This window comes from Lutjanus erythropterus, chromosome 4, assembly GCF_056507025.1.
Source record: "Lutjanus erythropterus isolate fLutEry1 chromosome 4, fLutEry1.hap2, whole genome shotgun sequence".
In the NCBI taxonomy this organism is placed as follows: domain Eukaryota; kingdom Metazoa; phylum Chordata; class Actinopteri; order Lutjaniformes; family Lutjanidae; genus Lutjanus; species Lutjanus erythropterus.
In genome coordinates this window covers 12164209-12182694 of record NC_139320.1, presented here as the reverse complement: position 1 = coordinate 12182694, position 18486 = coordinate 12164209, and the positions used below count along the sequence as shown (strand labels likewise).

Here is an 18486-nt window from a genome sequence, read left to right as displayed (position 1 = left end):
AGATACCATATTTGGCTGCTTTAGCCTGAGCTGGTGAGATGCCTCCAGGCCCCACTCCTGCACAAAAAAATACATCACACGTTTTGTTGTTTTCTTTATTTCTACTCCACATCAATTAATAGGACATTTGCAAAAAACAAATAAACAACAACAACAAAAAAACCCCAACAACATACCAGTTCCAATTGGATAACCAGGACCACCAAGTCCTCCTGGAAGTCCAGCGCCACCATTACCTAAACCGGCATAACCTGAAACATTGTAACATTGTGACACATCATTAACTCCTGGGTTTCCACTGACATCAAATATGTGGAAAAATGTAACAAAAAAAAGTATTTCTACCAAACGGTGGTTTAGCTCCTCCCTTTGCTCCATAGGTACCTGAAAAAAAAAAAAAAAAGCCTTGATAAAACCTTTTTTGATGCATCCAGGGGCATTAGGTTTTGGGGTCATGTGAACACGTCTTCATTCCTGTGAACATGAGGCAATGTCAAACATTGTCAACAGGATGATGTCAACATAATTATGAAGTTTAATTTATTTTTCAAACTCAAAATGTCTTCAGACTGTGGAAATATACAGTCATTAGTTAAAAACCTCAGTTTGGATAACAGCAGACTGACTGCACGTGACCTTCTGACAGGTCTGGACCACTCGGAAATTGTGCTCATATCCGAAAGGAAATTCAAAATACCAGAAAATTGGTGAATGCCACAACTTCTCTTAAATCAGTTGTACCCACCACTGAAGAACAAACCTGTTCGTACAAGTGGTTCTCGCATGAGGCTCATTCTTTTCAGTTTGCCTGGTGGAGATCTGCACTCTAGTGGGTGCTCTCCTCTAGTTCATTCACTTAATCATAGTTGTCCTGTGCCACAGAAAGAACTATAGATGATAGTGAAACAGGATCATTCATTTGCCTCCTGTCTGCAGCGGCACATAGAACTCTTCATTCTATGCGGTTATGCATAACATCCTGATTGACATGGGTGAGTTGGTAAGCTTACTCTATTGCTGTAAAGTTTAGTAGTAGCAGCAGCATTTGGGACTGTCTCATGGACTGAAGGACCAGGAGCACAGTGGAAATCTCTACAAAACAGGCAATGGAGGCATCGTTCTGATGCAAAAAGGGCAAAAAGGTTGATAAGTGCAACAAAATGCAAGAACCTCTCTCCAAAGCTCCAAAGACAGACATCTCCTGTTAGAACTAAGCGGTGATAAACTCAACATAGAAATCCATAGGGTGGGACGCCCTGGACCCACTGTCCATTGATTAACATGCCCCAGTGCAAGTATGCTGGAGTAAAAGAAACTGTAGTTCAAATAGTCACCATCATATAGACATATCATATATCATATATCTAACATATCATATCATAGGAACAGGGGAATTCAGCTTCTGAATAACTCAGTAGCTGTATAGATTCAGGTCACACCTTTGGGTGATTTGAGTGGGTATCCATGGAACATTCCTGGCTGCATCTGTCCACCATACCCACGGCCTCCTGTGACATGGAAAATAAATTAAAATCCTGATCAGCTAACCAATAATACAGACAAAAATACACATATATTTGTTTGTAAAGTAGTAATAATTATAAATAAAGCTACCTGGTCCTTGACCTCCTTGTCCTCCCCCTGCGACTGCATAAGAAAAATCACATAATCCAATCAGTCACACAGATGAAGGAAGATTTTTATATTATAAAAATACTAGATAGAGTTTCTGCAGGGAAACAAACACAGCACCTCACCCAGTGACATTATTCTTTGGGTAAGCTGCATACAGACTGGGAACAATTTTGGATGTATTTTTAACTTATTTTATTATTATTATTTTTATTTCATGTTTTATTAATTTCTCTTTTGTTCTTGTTGTTGAACCACTGTAGAACCTCTGTCTTCCATAGGATTTCTTAAGTAAAGGTAGAAAAATAGTGTTAAAAAAAAATCAAATGCATGTGTAATTCATTGGCAATGAAAAACAAAAATAAAAATCAGCCATCACTGGAGTAAAAAAAAACAAACAAAACTAAACCTTACTTGATTTGGGACTTAGGTCTGTACCAGTGGCCACCCCAGGCAGAACTCCACGTCCACCAAACCCTGAAGAAGCGATAACCAACCAAAAGTGGGCCACATTAAATTCTTGTACGGTGCTTGTTTGCAAAAGCGCAGGCCATTCACATGCTGAACCACTTTACAAATAGTGCCTGAGATTAATCTACGAAAGAGACAAACCTTTTCCCGGCACCAGGCCACCTTGGTAAAGTCCAGGCACACCCACACCTGCCAAAGAGAGGATGTTACTGCACTTTTGCATCCACATTCAAAAAATGAGGATGGTTTCTGGCATGTGTGAGGAGCAATAATCTGTTTTTAAGTGTTTATGACTGCTCATGAGTATAAATTACATGGCTATCAATCAGTATGACACAAAAGGGCCAGACAGAATGAGCAAACCAGGCAGATGTTGCTGGCAAATTGGCTACTTGTTAGCTCATCCATTGATTGATTGTTATCAGCAAAATCCAATACTGAAGTCAAAAGATTATAATATTGGACAGGGCTTAACAATAAGGTTTGCTCAACTGCCCAGGGCAAGTAAAATGCTACATCAGCCTAGTAAATCGTGTGTTAAAAAAAGAATTCAACACTTTTTTAAAAACTTTTTTGGAGCTGATGATGGCAGTAAGTAGCGAGTGAGCTGTCTCACTTTCCTCTTGTGCAGAGCCAGTCCAAGGCATGAGCGAACTAACTGCCAGCTTAGGGCTCCTGCAGCCACCTGAGGGCTGCTAAGAGAGCTTTTGTGTGTGTGTGGGTATATTATTGTCAATTGCAATCATAAAAAACATAAGATTGTGTTAATGGCATTTTATTAAATTCCAGGTGTCTCCGTCAGAGCTGCTGTCACGTTCAGAAGAACAGGACTGTCCTGGGCACACAGTACCACACTGACATGGCTTGTTGAAAGCATAATTATTTGATAATTGCAAATAAATAAAAGGATTTGAATAAAGGCAAGTAAAAGTGAACTGTGGGTAAGTATATGAAAAATGTTGTAAATGTATTTTTAAAATTAGCAAATGTTCACAGCCTTTTACAAGCACAGAAGAGATCATGTTCTGAGAAAAACAAAACAAGATACATACGACAAGAATACAGGTTAGTATATACTAAATTTCTTACACTCTGACATTGGATCAACCTTACTGTGTTTAAAGTGCAATATAAAAAAAGTTTGACTGCAAATGTTGCAGATGTTAATGAAGCTGATATAAAAAAAAAGGCTTCAAGTCATTGTTTTGCCAGTAACTATCTTGTTTTATTCCAGCCACACCAAACATCTGCTACATGCAATGGAAAATGAATTTGATGTGGTTCTGCTGCCTTGTGAACAGCATCCTGTCTGCCTGAGTTTATTGTTGAGTCTACAAAACCTGGCACTTTGGCAGCTTTCTTTCCAGCAGCACCACCAGCACCTCCTGGAAGGCCTGTCTGAGGAATAACAGGTGCTGAAAAAAAAAAGAAAGATTAAATGTTACTTGGCTCATCGACAGAGTATGACAAATGTACAGTGTGAGAAACATAAGCACATCGTTCTCCAAACAACTGCAACTGTGATTCCTGCCTCCCAAAGACTCACAACACTGTTAACAGCTCTCTGTAATTTTTTTTTTAACTTTTCAACACTTGTACTCTCTTTGGAGGCCAAATTGGCTCTTTGTAAGGGAGATCAATTTCCCCATACCAGACAAAGACCCAATTTGTGGTATAAAATGTTGTACTTGTCTTAAAATATTGAAGTAAAAAAAAAATAAAGAGGATGGTAAACAGTGTGTCAAGTCCTTGGGAGGCAAAAATCACAGTATGACAAACATAAACAGTGCAAAATAAAATAAGCAATGTCAAAATGGGCAGAAGGATTTGTTGACTGTGTCTTGCCTCCAGCGGGCACTGAAGCCCCAGTTCCTGTGCCTCCAGCACCTCCTCCTGTCCCAAGTCCAGTTCCTCCAGCCCCTGTTTGAATATCAAGTGCACAGACATAAATATAAAATATAATTTCAGGTCTTAGGTTATACTCACATTGATTTAAACTGGGGTAACTGACACATATGTGAACATGAGAGTAATGAAAATGCTGCAAAATAAATATTCTATAGTTGTACATCCTATGTCCACTAGGGGGCCCTGTGATACTGAAAAGGAGCTGTGAGCAGATGTGTGGCTTGTGCCAGACTTGACCTCTCCAGCAGTGAGCCAGATCCTGAGAGTGCACATTGGTATTGAGAGCAGCTAATCTGGCCCTACTAGTCTGTCATCACCCCATGATCAAAAGCAACATGGCCAAGTTTTAATCTAATCAGAAGAGGCAGCCAGCATGCATGGCATTTGCCTTGCCTCATCATATGCCTCATTTCTTTGGCTATCCCCTCGTGCAGGAAATGAGCTGTCAGTTTCACTTGTAAGGGAGCTTGGCAGCAGGATAAAACACATTGGGTTATTTGTTTAAACTTTTTTTTTTTTTACATTTTGTAATCTTAAATTCAGCGTACCGGACAGACACTGCCGGACAGACATTGCGCACTGCTTGTAAGTATGTGGCCTGGGAGATTTGGTGAGGAAAAGTTTGGCAAGGGGATGTTTTGTTTTATCTGTGCTCTTTCAGAGGAATTAATTGTTATTTTGAGTGTCATGAAAAAAGTGCAGACTGATTCTAGGGACTGAAGTTTTGTCATTGCCAACCAATACTTAAGAGTAGGCTCTTTGCCATAGTACAGCTCTGGCTATGATTGGCCCCTCCTGAGTCCATGCTTAATCAGCCTGCCTAATTTAAAGCCAATCATGTACACATACACAGCACAGACGTTAAGGTCATACTGGGCTCTGCTGAAGTTCAAACTGTCCAAGGTTTGCAGGTACGTGATAAAAATGTACATGTGTTTGCCAAACAGTGTTTTTCATGCTGAGTTACCATTAATAGAAAACATTCATATTGGCTTTCTCATAACATGCGAGCATGCGGATCTATCAGAGTTCTACAAAGCTTTGTGTCAGTATTCAGCACAGCTCAAGTTTGTACAATAGTCTGTCGTCGGGCCAAGAATCAGCTTACCTCCATGTGGTAGCAGACCGCCTCCAGCACCTATGATTAGGACAACCAGAATTTCAACAGTATTCATCGATATAAGACGTGCAGAAAAACCCTCAAGGAACTTCATCAGAATCATTGTGTTTTTTTTAAATTGTCCCTGTTGGTGCCTCAATTAAAAAAATGCTGCAAAAGTGCCCCCTTGGATGTCCCTAAGGTAGATAAAACATGATAAATGCCCAAAACAGTGTGACAAAGTGCCCTCCAGGGTGGCCTGGCAGTGCAGAAACTGGTAAAACAGGCTCTAGAGGGCTCTTCAGGTGGACAAAACATGATAAAATGCCCTCTAGGGTGCCCTTTCAGTTTACAAAACCCTTTTATTTTTATTTTGCCCCTGCCCTCCAGACAGTCTGAGTCTGTTACTGGCAGTATACCACACAAAAAATGGTACACTATTTCCATTTCACTTCCACAGGGAACTTTTACCACAAGCCAGAGAGGAAATATAAGAACCAAACTTGAGTACCTGGAATTCAAAGCATTTTTACTGCAAGGTTAAAACCGAGAGCGGAAAGCCACATAAAATCACTGCAGCCATCAAAACAAACAACTCAAAACAAGCAAGTGGAACATGATCAATGTCTTGTTCCAACAACCAATATTCCACCATCATGTTTAATGACCCCCAGTTTCCATCGCAGTCACTGAGCCAGTTTTTGATTCAGTTTTTGAAGGAATGCTTGTTTAGAAATACAGGAAAAACTGTTCCACTGCCTGTGATCCTTTACTTGTTTTTGCGTCCAATGGAAGCATCCAGCAACAAAAGATACCAGGATCCAAACGTACCCCGATGCACACAACAATCTTACAAAATTATTAAGATAATAATAAACAAATCCATATCAAATGTCTGATTTTTGGCTGTGTTCTAGTGGTTCTAGTGAAACTGATCTTCACACTTGTTTGATGTAGTATGGCTACAGCAACATCTGTCAATTTAAAAAAGTGTAAACACTCCAAACAGCAAAGTCTATTCCACAGAAGGGGACTAGAACACAGTGGGTCAGTGGTTCCAAACCTTTATTCCTCAGAATCCCACCTACTTGTTTCTAAGGAAAACTGAGCCTCTCAGCCTGCACACGTAGCATAAGAATATCTGATTAATTCCAAAGCTTTACTGTCAAAAATAACATCCATTATTATTGTTTCCATTGTTAGAACTTTTATCTTGGTAAATGTGTTTTACCTGGTATAAACTTTACATTTTTTCTTCTAACAACCCCAACAGAAAAGGCTTATATGCAGTCATCCTTACCAAAAGAATAGCAATGATTAACTATCACAGTGTTTGAGTGGTCAGAGAGGTGTGTATATTTTTAAATAGTTTTGTATACAGGCTTTTACATAAATTGGGATTTTGCTTAACACATGCAAATCTAATTTTGACAGCCTCAGAGCAGATAGAGCCTTGGGGACACACAACTCAACAGGGCCTCTAAAGTTTGCCTGTCTGGCAGACATATCTTTGGGAGGAAAAAGATGCCGTTTTGATGAGTTTTGAAATAGAATATCAACCAATTAATACTGAGGAATCATTTAATTCGTGGCACTAATTAACTGGTGCCACCACTGCCTTCAAAGAGACTGAAGTTATATTTCTATCCAGACATTTTATGCCATCTGCAATACCTCTTTTGGCAGCCTTCTGTCCAGCTCCTTGGAACAAGCCTCCAACGCCTCCACCATATCCACCATAACCACCTTAAAGAAACAAAGAGGTGAAGGTGAACGAGTGTGCTGTCTTAACTGTCAAACACACACTTCAAATATATTTTTGTGGTTGAAAAAGTGATGATATAATGTTCTAACCTACTGTCAACTAAATGTAGTAAAGTACTCACCTCCCCCAATGCCTCCAGCTCCCAGACCACCAACTCCTAGACTGCCATAACCTGGATGGGAAAGAAAATGATAGACAGGAAGTAGAGTGGGCAAGGAGAGTCAAAAAATACAAACAATTTCCTTCACTGTGGCTACAATGAGTTACTAGTGGTTGATTCTGCAGTAATTACCCTTTAGCAAAGATAAACCATTGCTCAAACTTTCATCAAAACATTTTCCAGGACATGCAAGTACATTCTGTGTGTTAAAAAAAACATAAAACGCATGAAATATGACACAATATCACGTGTGCTTCATTAAGTTTGATTGAAAACACTCACATTTGTGTTTCTACAGCCAAGGACTGCACCTTGAGCTTTAGTTGAACTCCACTGACTAAGAAACATGATAGAAACACCACCAAAAATGTTGGATCATCTTGTTATGCTGTATTCTGAACACTGGAGGGAGCAGTTTGCTCTTCCTGAGACAAAAAGCCCCAAACTAATCTATGGGCGGCAGGAGCTTTTGGCTTTGAGCTGAAGCATGAATAAAGTCATATCCCAGCTTGGGTTTCCGCTTACTGACAAGAGCAAAAAATGTAAGAAGAAGATAGGGGAATGTGGAAAAAGTGTGGAAAGAGGGAAGGGACATGGAATAAAATGCTCACCACCTGCTCATAGTCTCAAAGAGACTGAACGGTCCTTAAAAATGAAGCCCACTACACAGGCAATGACATTTAGACAATATTAAACTAATTTCAGGGTTGTTTTTTTTTTTTTTTTTTTTTATCTCAGCCATAAATCTCAAATCTCATATATAAAATACTTTAAAGTTAAGCCTCAGTTGCTTGGTTTTTAATGGCTAATATGAACTAGAAAAGCAAATAAACAGTGGAAACCAAATGACACCTTCCTTCACCTCTATCATAATTCAAGTATAATACTTTTCAGTGTATACACTTCTGGACTGGGGATGTGTGTTTGTTCGTTTGTTTGTTTCTTGTTGGGGTTTTTAGGGTGGATTGTTTGAAAAAACAATTAAAAGTATCCTCTTGGATACGTCTATGGTAGATAAAACTTGATAAAGTGCTCTCTAGGGTGGCCCAGTGTCCAAGAAAAATGAAATGTTTAAATACAGGAACTTAGTGGAATGAACAAATCTTTTCGTATTGACTTAATGTCGATGTAAAAAGTTTTATTCATCCAAGTGAATTAAATTTAAACTTTCCAGTATTTATTTTCAGAAGAAATAAGAACTACATGAGTTCTTACTCTTTTAACTAAGGTCTTTTGACGTAAAATCATAAACTGAATGAATGTACTGCATAAAGTTCAATCAATTGATTAAAGTAATGAAAGATTATCAGCATATTTGCAGACTTCCCAGCATGCATTGCTCAAGAGTTAAAACTCTCCTGAGACCCTACTTGTTTGTAGTTTGTGATGTTTGTCAGTGTGACAGAAGAGTTGTTGGCTCAACTTAAAATTTTAAGGAAGCCCAGAGACTAACTTTTTTAAGCAAAAACAAATAGGGGTTTTTTGTGTGTTTTTATTAAAAAAAGATGTAGTAGTTGTACTGTAAGTCCCATAAAAAAACTATTTTCATGTAAACCAGGGACTGACACTCTTTCACCAGAAATGCACCACAACCTTTGGTGTCTGTGTCCCTCTGTATACAGTGATTGACCTTTTTTTTTCAAATGTTTTTTGCCTCTGCCCCTCATACAGTCTGAGTCTGCTACTGAATGTATGTATAAATAGTGTGTGAGTAAAGCAAGGATATTATTCAAATCTAGATTCATCAAGTTGAACTTAAGCATCTCCAGATAACTGCCAAAGTGATATATTTGTATTTTCAAGGGCTAACATATGAGACTCAATGTTTTATATAACTTGTCGGGGACATCATTCTCAGAGTTGTATTAAAATAAGCTATGAGCTGAACAAGCTCCCCAATCAGAGACAAATATGTTAGAGTAATGACTGTTTTTGAAACAAGAAGAAATTCGAATGCTGCCAACAAGCTAGTCAAGGAACTTGTTTTCATCAATACTTGTAAGCCAAAAAGTCTGGGGTGAGAGCCGCTAAGCATGGGAAACAAGCTGAACAACAGAGAGACAGAGAAACAGATTAGACTGGAGGGTTTGGAGTCCAGCAATCTGCAGCATGCAGGTAATGATACTGACGGGGAGGAGGAATGTGTTGGGAGAGACAGACAGAAAGATGGAAGTGTGGAGTTTCATGACCTAGTCAAAACAAATGTGGGCATTGGTGCTGCCAAGGACTTGGCGAACAGACTGAGAATGCAATGCGAGCCTAGACGCTAAGCTAAGCGCCCTTGCAATAATCCATCTCCTTCAAAGCTTTCAGCTCAATTCTCCATGACTGCTCAACCATCCCCAGACACACCTCAGAGTAATAACAACAGTAATCAATTCTTGTATAAATCACACTGATCTTGGGCTTTGCGTTTTCAGTGTTGTGCTGACACAAGAAATTTGTCTAAATTGTCTCATTGTAATCAGTGAGCTCCACAAAAAAAAAAAAAAAAAAACATGTGAAAAAGAAAAGCTAGTTATAAGACATATTGAACATCGCTGATGTCTAAAACCCTGAAAATGACTAAGTCTGACTTTAAATTTTCCCTTTAAACTGTACACTCTTAGAAATAAAGGATCCAAGAAAGTTCTTCCTGAAGAGTTCTACCAAGAATCATTCTGCTTCAGCTTCTGAAGAACCCTTTTTTCAAGAAGTGTTAAGCAAGGGTTATTTGTAAAAGAAGGGATTAAGATTAAGAACCCTTTTCATCCAAGGAACTCTTTTCTCAATTTAAACAATGGTAATTGTCATATTTAATCAGAACAGGTTTTTAGTAGAACACCCTGGGTGGATTCCAGGTTAAACCCTTGGAATATAAAAGGGTTCTTGTTAGATCACCCTGGGTGGGTTCCAGCAGAGAAACTATATGGTTCTAGTTAGCACTGATTTCTAAGAGTGATACTGTCTGGTCTCGCCACCAGATTACAGAATGTCTGACTGGCCAGTCTGAGGTGTATGTATATGTGTCAGCATGAGTGTTGAAGACACAGCACAGTCTGCACAACATTAGAGATTATGTGTGTCACTGAAGGAGAAACATGAAGACAGAGTGAAGACAGGCGGTACTCTGGAGACCTTTGGCTTATTCATGCATCATCTGGCCCACCTGTGCTCACATGTGCATGACCCAACCTGGCTCTGGTAGTCTCACTCAGGGTCAACCAGCACCTGCCACGTTGAGCTCAGCTCTGAGATTTGAAATCAGGAGACAAGATGCAGACACGCAGAAGTCAGTCTGAGAGGGTGTGTGTCTGTGTGTGTGACCATGAGTGCAGGCCTTGGAGAGACATAAAGTTTAGACAAGGAAAAAAAAAGGTAAAGAAACTTCATCTCATGTTGTTCTGACATCACTAGACACTGGGAAACAAAACGCTCTGAAGTAAAAAAAATACTACCCTGGGGATTGTGTGTTTTCAGGGTCAAAATGAGAGAACATGCTAACAAAATCTGGACCTTTGTCAGTTTGGCATCCATTCACTGATTGTATATTTGGGACATGGAAGTGAAAGTTTTAGTACAAGAGCTCTCTGTTTAGCTGTATTTATGCCATCTTGTCAGCTCAAACAAGCATGCTTTTGTTGGATTATATTATTACAACACATCAGCTCACACAAATAGACCTGTCTTAGCTCACCTATTATTGGAAGTCTACACCAATGTTGTTAGTTGTCATGAACCACACACATGGAAAGTCTGCACCATGACCCTGATATCGAATCATCACTTTTCTTTTGGTGCTGCTCCCAGTATTCTGTTGATTGCTGACAAGCTGAAGGATTTCTGCGCACTAATGCAGTGGCTAATTTTCTTGGGGATCCTCAAGGCATAATAGGAAGCCCGGGGGACCACTTCAAACCCCAACTGCCTTTGGACCTTGGACAAAGAAACCCTACAAAAGGTCAATACTCTGAGTACAAGATGGAAGGGACAGAAACCCTATACTACACAGGAGAGAGGACCGAAGGCCAAGGAAATTGGAAGGTAAGTGATGCAGGACTGCAATGCATCATAGTTTCCTCCACTTAGATTTGTTAGAAAAAAAGTGACAGAAACATGGTTTACTAGCCAGTTTCCATTCAGAAAAGACCATTGGTTTTTACAGCTGTGCAGTGACAAGTGCACCAGCAGGTTGTCGAGGTGAAATTTAGGATGGTGTGGCAGTGAATAACTGAGCTTTGCCCGGTAGTGGTGATTCATTTGTGGTGGCTGGTTTTAAGAATGATCTCAGTGAGAGTACACAAGTAAATGCAAGTCTAGACCTTCTAGGTCAAAGAAGCAGTCTTGTTTTCAGAGGAATGAAAATGTGATGAGGGACAGGCTGCCATATTCATTGCCTGCTGTACCATGTCATGTGCTTTGGTTTTGAAACTTAAGACGGATACTAGATTAAAAATGTCCAGACAGCATGGCTAGTTTTTTCAGTTACCAGTCATGTTCTCAACTCAAGTCCAGTACAAGTGATGGCTATGAGCCAGTGTGAACAGAAATATCTGGTTTCAATCTCAAAACTGAAATGTTTCGCTCATGCTCCATTGGGGTTAGGTAAGGTAATCCTCTATTTCAGAACCAGAGGAATACAAGAGACATTAATCAAAACATTGTCTTCGGCTCTCAGTCTCTTTCCCTTACTCTTGTTCTCCCTGTTTCTCCATCCTTCTCTTGCTCTTTCCTCTTCAAAGGTGTCTGAGGGGTTGTGTGCACAAGACATGAGGTGTTAATAGCAGCAACCAGAGGAAGCCAAACGTGAGAAGTGAAAGATGGATTTGCTTGCTCCTTTCCATCTTCACCTTTTTCCTCCCCCTTTCCCCTTTTCTCTACTTTGTGAACCAGCTGGGCCTGGTGAAGGGTTTAATTTAAGAGCGCAAAGAATTCCATGGCAAAGATCCACTGTAACTGACGGCAGACGCGCAGAAGGCAGACTTTAGAGCTGGAGCTCTGGAATGTCCAGGAAATTTTCGGGACTTGTTTCTCACTGTATTCTTTTGTTTAAGCTTATATTTAATCAAGCAAGTGGTCTAAGAACAAATGTTTGTTTACTGAAAAAGCCAGGGGACAGGATTACAACTCATACTATCTCCTTATTGCTGTTGTCTGAGTTGGAAACCACCATCAGTATGCAAAAATGATGAAAGGGTCACTGAAGAATGATGAATTGTGAGTCTTGTGCTCAGCTAAACACTGGATTTGTGGTACAAACCATCAAACCACAAACATACAAAGAGTAAGGGGGAGATGCATTAGTTGGATGGGAGGTGTTCCAGTGTCTAAGAAAATGTGATAAACTGCCCTCTAAGGCGCCCTTCCAGTGGAGAAAACATGTTATTGTGACTCCTAGGATACCCTTGAAGTAGACAAAATGTGATGAAGTGCCCTCTAGAGTGCCCTAGAGTGGACAAATTCTGATAAAATACCCCTCTAGTGCGGCCCGGTGTCCAAGACAGCATGATAAAGTGCCATCTATGGTGCCGTTCCAGAGGAGAAATGTGGTGCATCATGACTTTTGGCAAGCTGGTTCCCCTCCGCATACAGCTGGTGCGCTTTTCAATTTTTCTTTGCCCCAGACAGGCTGAGTCTGCCACTGGGGAGATGTAAGAAGCACAGAGGTATTCTATGGCAGTGCAGATGCTGCAATTTTCTCTTATGTGATGGAAAATCTTCATGATAATGTCATCTTCAAAGGTTCGCTGGTCATCCCGAGAGAATCAGCATTTTACTGTGATTGACAGGCAGATTCTCTTCTTCGGCTGTGGTCCCATATAAATTTTCACTTTGAAAGCTAAGCCCATCATTATGTCCTTCATTGTCATGACACCAGATTTTTATCAGTATCAAATTATCACACTGCTCCACTTCCAAGTTGGTGGATAGATTGCATTCTTACGAGGTGACGCAGGACAAGTTGGATGAAAGCAGAATGATGCGAGGTGCTGTAGTGATTCCAGATCGCGTGAGACAAGTGGACACAGTGAAGCTCCCCTTGCTTCCTCTCCCCCTCCCACTGCTGTGACCTTCTCTGCTCCTTGTCACTTCCAGGTTCTTTGTGCTGTCAGTCACGGGCACTGAGCTGTGAGAAGCAGGACTGGTCACATGCTGGACTAATTAAGCATTCACACAGTCACACCACTACACACAAATTCTCTCCCACTCTGGCTGGTGTGAGCCAGCTGACTTTGGCGGCAAGCCTTTTATTGTTTTCGCTTTCCTTTTCCATGCAGTCATTGACACTATCAATGAGAGGTCCCAAAGGCTCAGCCTCCCTCTTTGCCAGATGACCCTAAGCACACAGCAGTTTGACCTCCTACAGACAAACAGGGAGAGGGTCTAAGGTTGCCTCATTCTCTAACATCTTTGCTTGTGGGGCCAGGTCAAAATCAGTGTAATAAAACAAGACCTTCAAACTATAGTTAATCATCGCTGGTATGGGTGGTCATTTTTTATTTTTATATGGGACGTTTGCATCATACTGAAAAAGAGAATGTGCTCCGTTTTGTTGGAAGGGCTTACATCGATGAAGCAACTTTGGAGGGTCTCACCGACCCACGCATTTGGGCATCAGAACACACACATCATCTCTGAGGCGTTGAGAAATCCTTGCAAATGGCTCCAAATTAACTGTAACTGTAAAAGTCACCATTACACGTTATGTGGATTACACACACTGCCACATCTAGGCCGCCTTCCCAGTGACGTCTGTGGCTGCCTGACCTCACCAGACTGAGTCCTTGTGAGTCTCTCACCTCCTCAAACGCACGCCTTATTTCAAACAGACCATTACTGATGTCTCTTAATTCAAACTGTGCTAATTTGCACACCGTGCGTGACACCATAACCACCAAGTTTGTGATGTCATTGTTTATGCTACAAGTCATAGAACACACAATGCTATAAGCTTTCAAGTCGACCAAACAGCTCTCCCTTTGCTCTGTTTCTGTGAGAGCCTCTGGCATTCTGCTTTTTTATCCTCTTCTGAAGGAATGTCACAGTTGCTCTGCCAACACTGAACCCTTGAATATGTCTTAAGAGTATCCCTACCCCAGTGCTCATACCATCGCCTATTTTAGCTTGGCACACACACTCGCAGCATGTACTGTACAGGCATGTGGACAAGGCAGAAACACATTGCAAGCATTCAAGTATACAGCAGTACACAGTGTACATGTCCACATTTTGACAAACCGCTCATTTCTAATAAGTATGTTCCATGTCTAGTGTTCAATTGTGCAAATTATGTATAGGGTGAGAAAACCAGTCAACAAACACAATCTGTGGCCAAGGTATGTAAATTTGGCCAAGTGTGTTTCCTCTCCCAGATGGTCCACATATGCATCTCACTGCCATTCCACTGAATACTTTTCTGACAACTCAGGGTTGAGAAAAGAGACTCTTGTTCGACAGGTCGTCTCGACTCAAAATATGCACATTGAAGCACTGACGTTAGATTCACTGAGTCAGCCTCAAAAGCATTTTCCATTATTATTCTGTCATTATAAAGGCTGTGATCATCGAACAGCCATCTGAGGCATTTCACCATGACAAACATATGGGATGCTCCACAAAGGAAAACAAGTTAGAGAGATAAATTGTGTCATTGACAGCAGAAAATCTGTTTACCAAATTGTACATTACATGTATGCAGACGTATTGCTATACTGGCTGAAACAAATTAGGATATATAGAAGGCCTGGAGGCAAAAATGAAGTCATTTAAAAACATTCATCTTCAGAAGTCAGTTAGTCCAGCACAGGGTCTGTAAGTATGGAGAAACATAGAGAGAAGACTGGGAGACATAATTCTTCCAAATCAATATGTCAATGTCCATTTTTTTTCGCTGATGACACAATTTTTGGCCCAGGTGCCACCTCAGCCCATCTTCAGTCTGCCTTCAGTGTCTTCCAATCATTATTACTTTATCACAGATTAGTTTTAAGTGTAGAAAAGACAAAGTACATGCTATTCTCTGCCTCCACCAGTAAGTCCAAATGTAACACTGTTGTATTACATTTCATCACAAATGACAATTTTTGTACTCATCATTGTTCTCTGTATCATATGGTTCCTTGCGGTCAAGAAGAATTAGCCATTGCATAATATTTATTTAGAAAGCTCTATTGTTGAAGCTTCCAAACTGTACCTTTGATCTCTCCTCTTATTTAAAACTAATAACTAAAGTACACAATCTAGTATTTATCCAGCCTTAGACATCTCTTGTGTACGCACTAATGTTATGCACCCTTTAAACTGCAGGCTGTCCTCATACTAGAATCTTACTCTCAATCTGGAATCTGAGTTTGGAGATTATAAGGCTTTATTATCTGATGTTTATTTGCAACAGTTTTTATTAAGTCCTTGCGTAGTTTTGTTGTTCTGTTTGCCCATTTTGTTCTTGTGGGTGTGTCTTGCTCTCAACACTCTCTTGCAAGAGATCTCAATCTAAATGAGATTTCCTGACAAAATAAAGATTAAATAAAAAAAATAATAAGTTGAGTCAAATTTTATTTATATAGTCCAATATCACAAATCACTATTTGCTTCAGGGGGTTTACAGTCCTTATTCACCTGCTTATTCACCCGCTCACCTGTTCCCATTTCTCCATCAGTCATTCACTACAGATGCAGCTCAGATCCTCTGTTCTTTTGCCAGTTCATCATAGTTGCCAAGTGCCTTTTACTTTGGTTTTTGAGCAACCTGAACTCGACTTTGACTCTGCCCCTGCACCTGAATATGCCAGCATCAGCTTGTCAGTCAGCACCTGTGCTTGCCTGCCTGTCCATCAACACTGGCCTGTATGCTCATTTATGTACAGTAAATCACTGAACTGCACCAATCTGCCTGTTTTGTATGTGTTTGGGTCTTTTCTCTGCTGCCTGCACTCACAGCATTGCATTGCATCACACTTAAACTCAGACATAAGCTCTGCATAAATCAATCTTGCCAAGCTAAGAATGTAAATATGTGACTTTCTAACCCTTGTGTTGCACATTTTGATCAGCTGCAGCTATACTCATCCAGTGGGGAAGATGTATAATCAGCTTGCATGACAAAATACCATCTGTAATTGGGACTCTCAAATCCTTTTCTAACTCAGAAAACATGGCATTGCTTACTGAGCCACAAATCCACTAAACAGGCCCTTAGATCTAACAGACTTTAGTCCACATCTACCAGTGACTCCAACAAAGTCCTTCGACCGATGATCTGTCTTGATGGACTCATAGGGAAATAAGAGCAAGAAACTTCTCCATCCCTACATAAACATCACTAAGGCTGTGCTGCCAGATGGACAAGAATAGTGGTCTACGCTCCAGACCTGCTGGCAAACGGAGCAGGGGAGAGGTTGCAAGAGCATGCCAAGGGATGGCTCATCAACTAACACGGTGAACATGGAAAAAACACTGGTGGTAACATGCTCACTAGAGAGCAACCATGCAAACATGATACAGAACAGGCTGGTGAAAGGCTCCAATCAAGTCATAGTGAGTATCAGTATCAGTTCAACGCGGGGGGAAAAATTACCACTGTTAGAAACTGTAATATGTGGCATGCATGACTGATTAGACACTAATAAAAACTAATAAAGCTCTTATCTTAGCTTGCCTTACACCAATGTCACATTAATCCTTGAGATGAATTTGTGAGATTATTGAGGATGTTAACAACAACGTCTGGTGACATCATCCAAGATAAATTGTTTGGGAAGCAATAAGCATTTCCAATATGAACAAACAAGCTGTCTCCACTGCAGATAGGTCAGATTCCAAGATACTGAAAGCTTGACACTGGGACTCAGTATTGAACAAACTGAGGGGAGAGGAGGGAAAAATAAATGGGTAAGAATAGAGGAAAATGCAATCTTTCAAATAATGTTTGTGTCTGAATAAGCAGCATACATAAACCACATATATATATACCACACAGATGTGACATACACCCAAATATCTGGCCCAACAATGACAAAAAGGTAATTTTGTAGGTATTATTGGGTATTTTATGGGATTGCAGATTGTGCCTTTTTGATTGAAATGATTTATTCTGCACTTGGGGATGTACACTAACTTTGCATCCAATGAAACGCTTTCTTGCTTCACCAGAGCGGATTGGAGTGTTTCTGGTGCCCAGGCCTCACTGTTTATTCACTGATTTGGGTGAAATGGAATCATATTTTATTAAGAAACCATTTTCCCTGTTTTTCCTCTGATGTCCTCCGGCTGCTCAGCTTCAACTCTGTGATTCAATTACAGAGTTTCGTGATGGTCAGATAACACTAGCTTTAGCAGTTTACTTGTTGCTTGCTGAAATAGCTGTGACTGAGCTCAGCATCCTCCCAGTGGTCCCATGGCCAGTCAACCAGGGCGAACACAGCCTCAGAGACCAATCAGAGTTTCCTGATGGAGAGATAGATTTACTTGTTGCTAAAGTAGCTTAGATAACCGCCAACCCTAACTGCTGTTAGATCAGTTAGCCATGAATCAGCCCTGGAGTACCAGGATCCAATCCCAGAGAGAAAACCACCTAAGTTGCTGTAGCCTATTCCCTGACGTCAAACTGGCCTCCATTGGTCTTGGAGCCTGTTTTGGTCCCAGGCCAGTTGTGTTAACTGGGAAGAATCAGCTAATATAACCATTCTTGTTCCCACATCCATGGACAGTGGGGGGTATTGGCCACTGTAAACACAAATCAATGTCTTCAAGAAGTCCCTCCCTAGCTGGAAACATGCAAGGAATAAGCACTCTGCTAAATGCTTCATGGGAACTTTAATTTATGATGTGTGTCTGTGTATGTTTGTCTTCGTGCTGGAAGAAATACATATTTGATATTTATGTGTCTGTGTGCACATGTGCTCACACTTGTAGTTACACACAGATGAAGACCATAAACAAATTTACATACACTCACAGTCATGCACATTCACATGCAGATGCTTCCAGTCTCTGACAGCTCAGAGGACAGGTCTGAGCTCCAGTAATGAAAAGCATATGTGCTCTAGGAGACTAAACCTCCTCCAAGCTCATCTTCTTTTGGCTAAACACTTTCATCCTCACCTCAATCTATCAGTCGCCTTTCTCTCGGCAAGCTCTCTAAGCATTTGTGTTGCCTGAATGAATGTGCATATGTGTGTGTTTGTGAGTGGTAATGTGCGCGTATGACATGTACAGTATACGATATGTTCGTAAGAGTTATGGGTCCTTTCCGTTCTCCTTGCTTCACCCTGTCTCTTCACTGTCCTCCCCATATCCATTCTCTCTTTCCATTTCTCTGCCTTTCCCTCGCTCATGCCGTTGTGGAGCAGACAAGTACACTTTGTGCTTCTTCTAACACTGACCCTGATATGAACCAGAGGACTTGAAGAGGAACCAAAAGAATCAGGTATGTTGATGGCCTGTCCATTTTAAATTGCAAAAAGATGCACA

The 18486-nt window shown here is 40.6% G+C and overlaps 1 protein-coding gene across 1 annotated transcript in view; it reads right to left on the bottom strand.

Moving 5' to 3' along the window:
* Window positions 1-18486, bottom strand: part of elna (elastin a) — a 52687-nt gene that overhangs the window by 16696 nt on the left and 17505 nt on the right. The window contains exons 6-17 of the mRNA XM_084716272.1: window positions 6997-7047; window positions 6785-6856; window positions 5120-5149; window positions 3949-4023; window positions 3444-3518; window positions 2245-2292; window positions 2047-2109; window positions 1615-1647; window positions 1440-1508; window positions 346-384; window positions 177-251; window positions 7-57 (exon numbers count right to left, since the gene is read on the bottom strand). Coding sequence (XP_084572398.1) covers window positions 7-57; window positions 177-251; window positions 346-384; window positions 1440-1508; window positions 1615-1647; window positions 2047-2109; window positions 2245-2292; window positions 3444-3518; window positions 3949-4023; window positions 5120-5149; window positions 6785-6856; window positions 6997-7047 — 681 coding nt within the window. The remainder of the gene's footprint in view (window positions 1-6; window positions 58-176; window positions 252-345; window positions 385-1439; window positions 1509-1614; window positions 1648-2046; window positions 2110-2244; window positions 2293-3443; window positions 3519-3948; window positions 4024-5119; window positions 5150-6784; window positions 6857-6996; window positions 7048-18486) is intronic.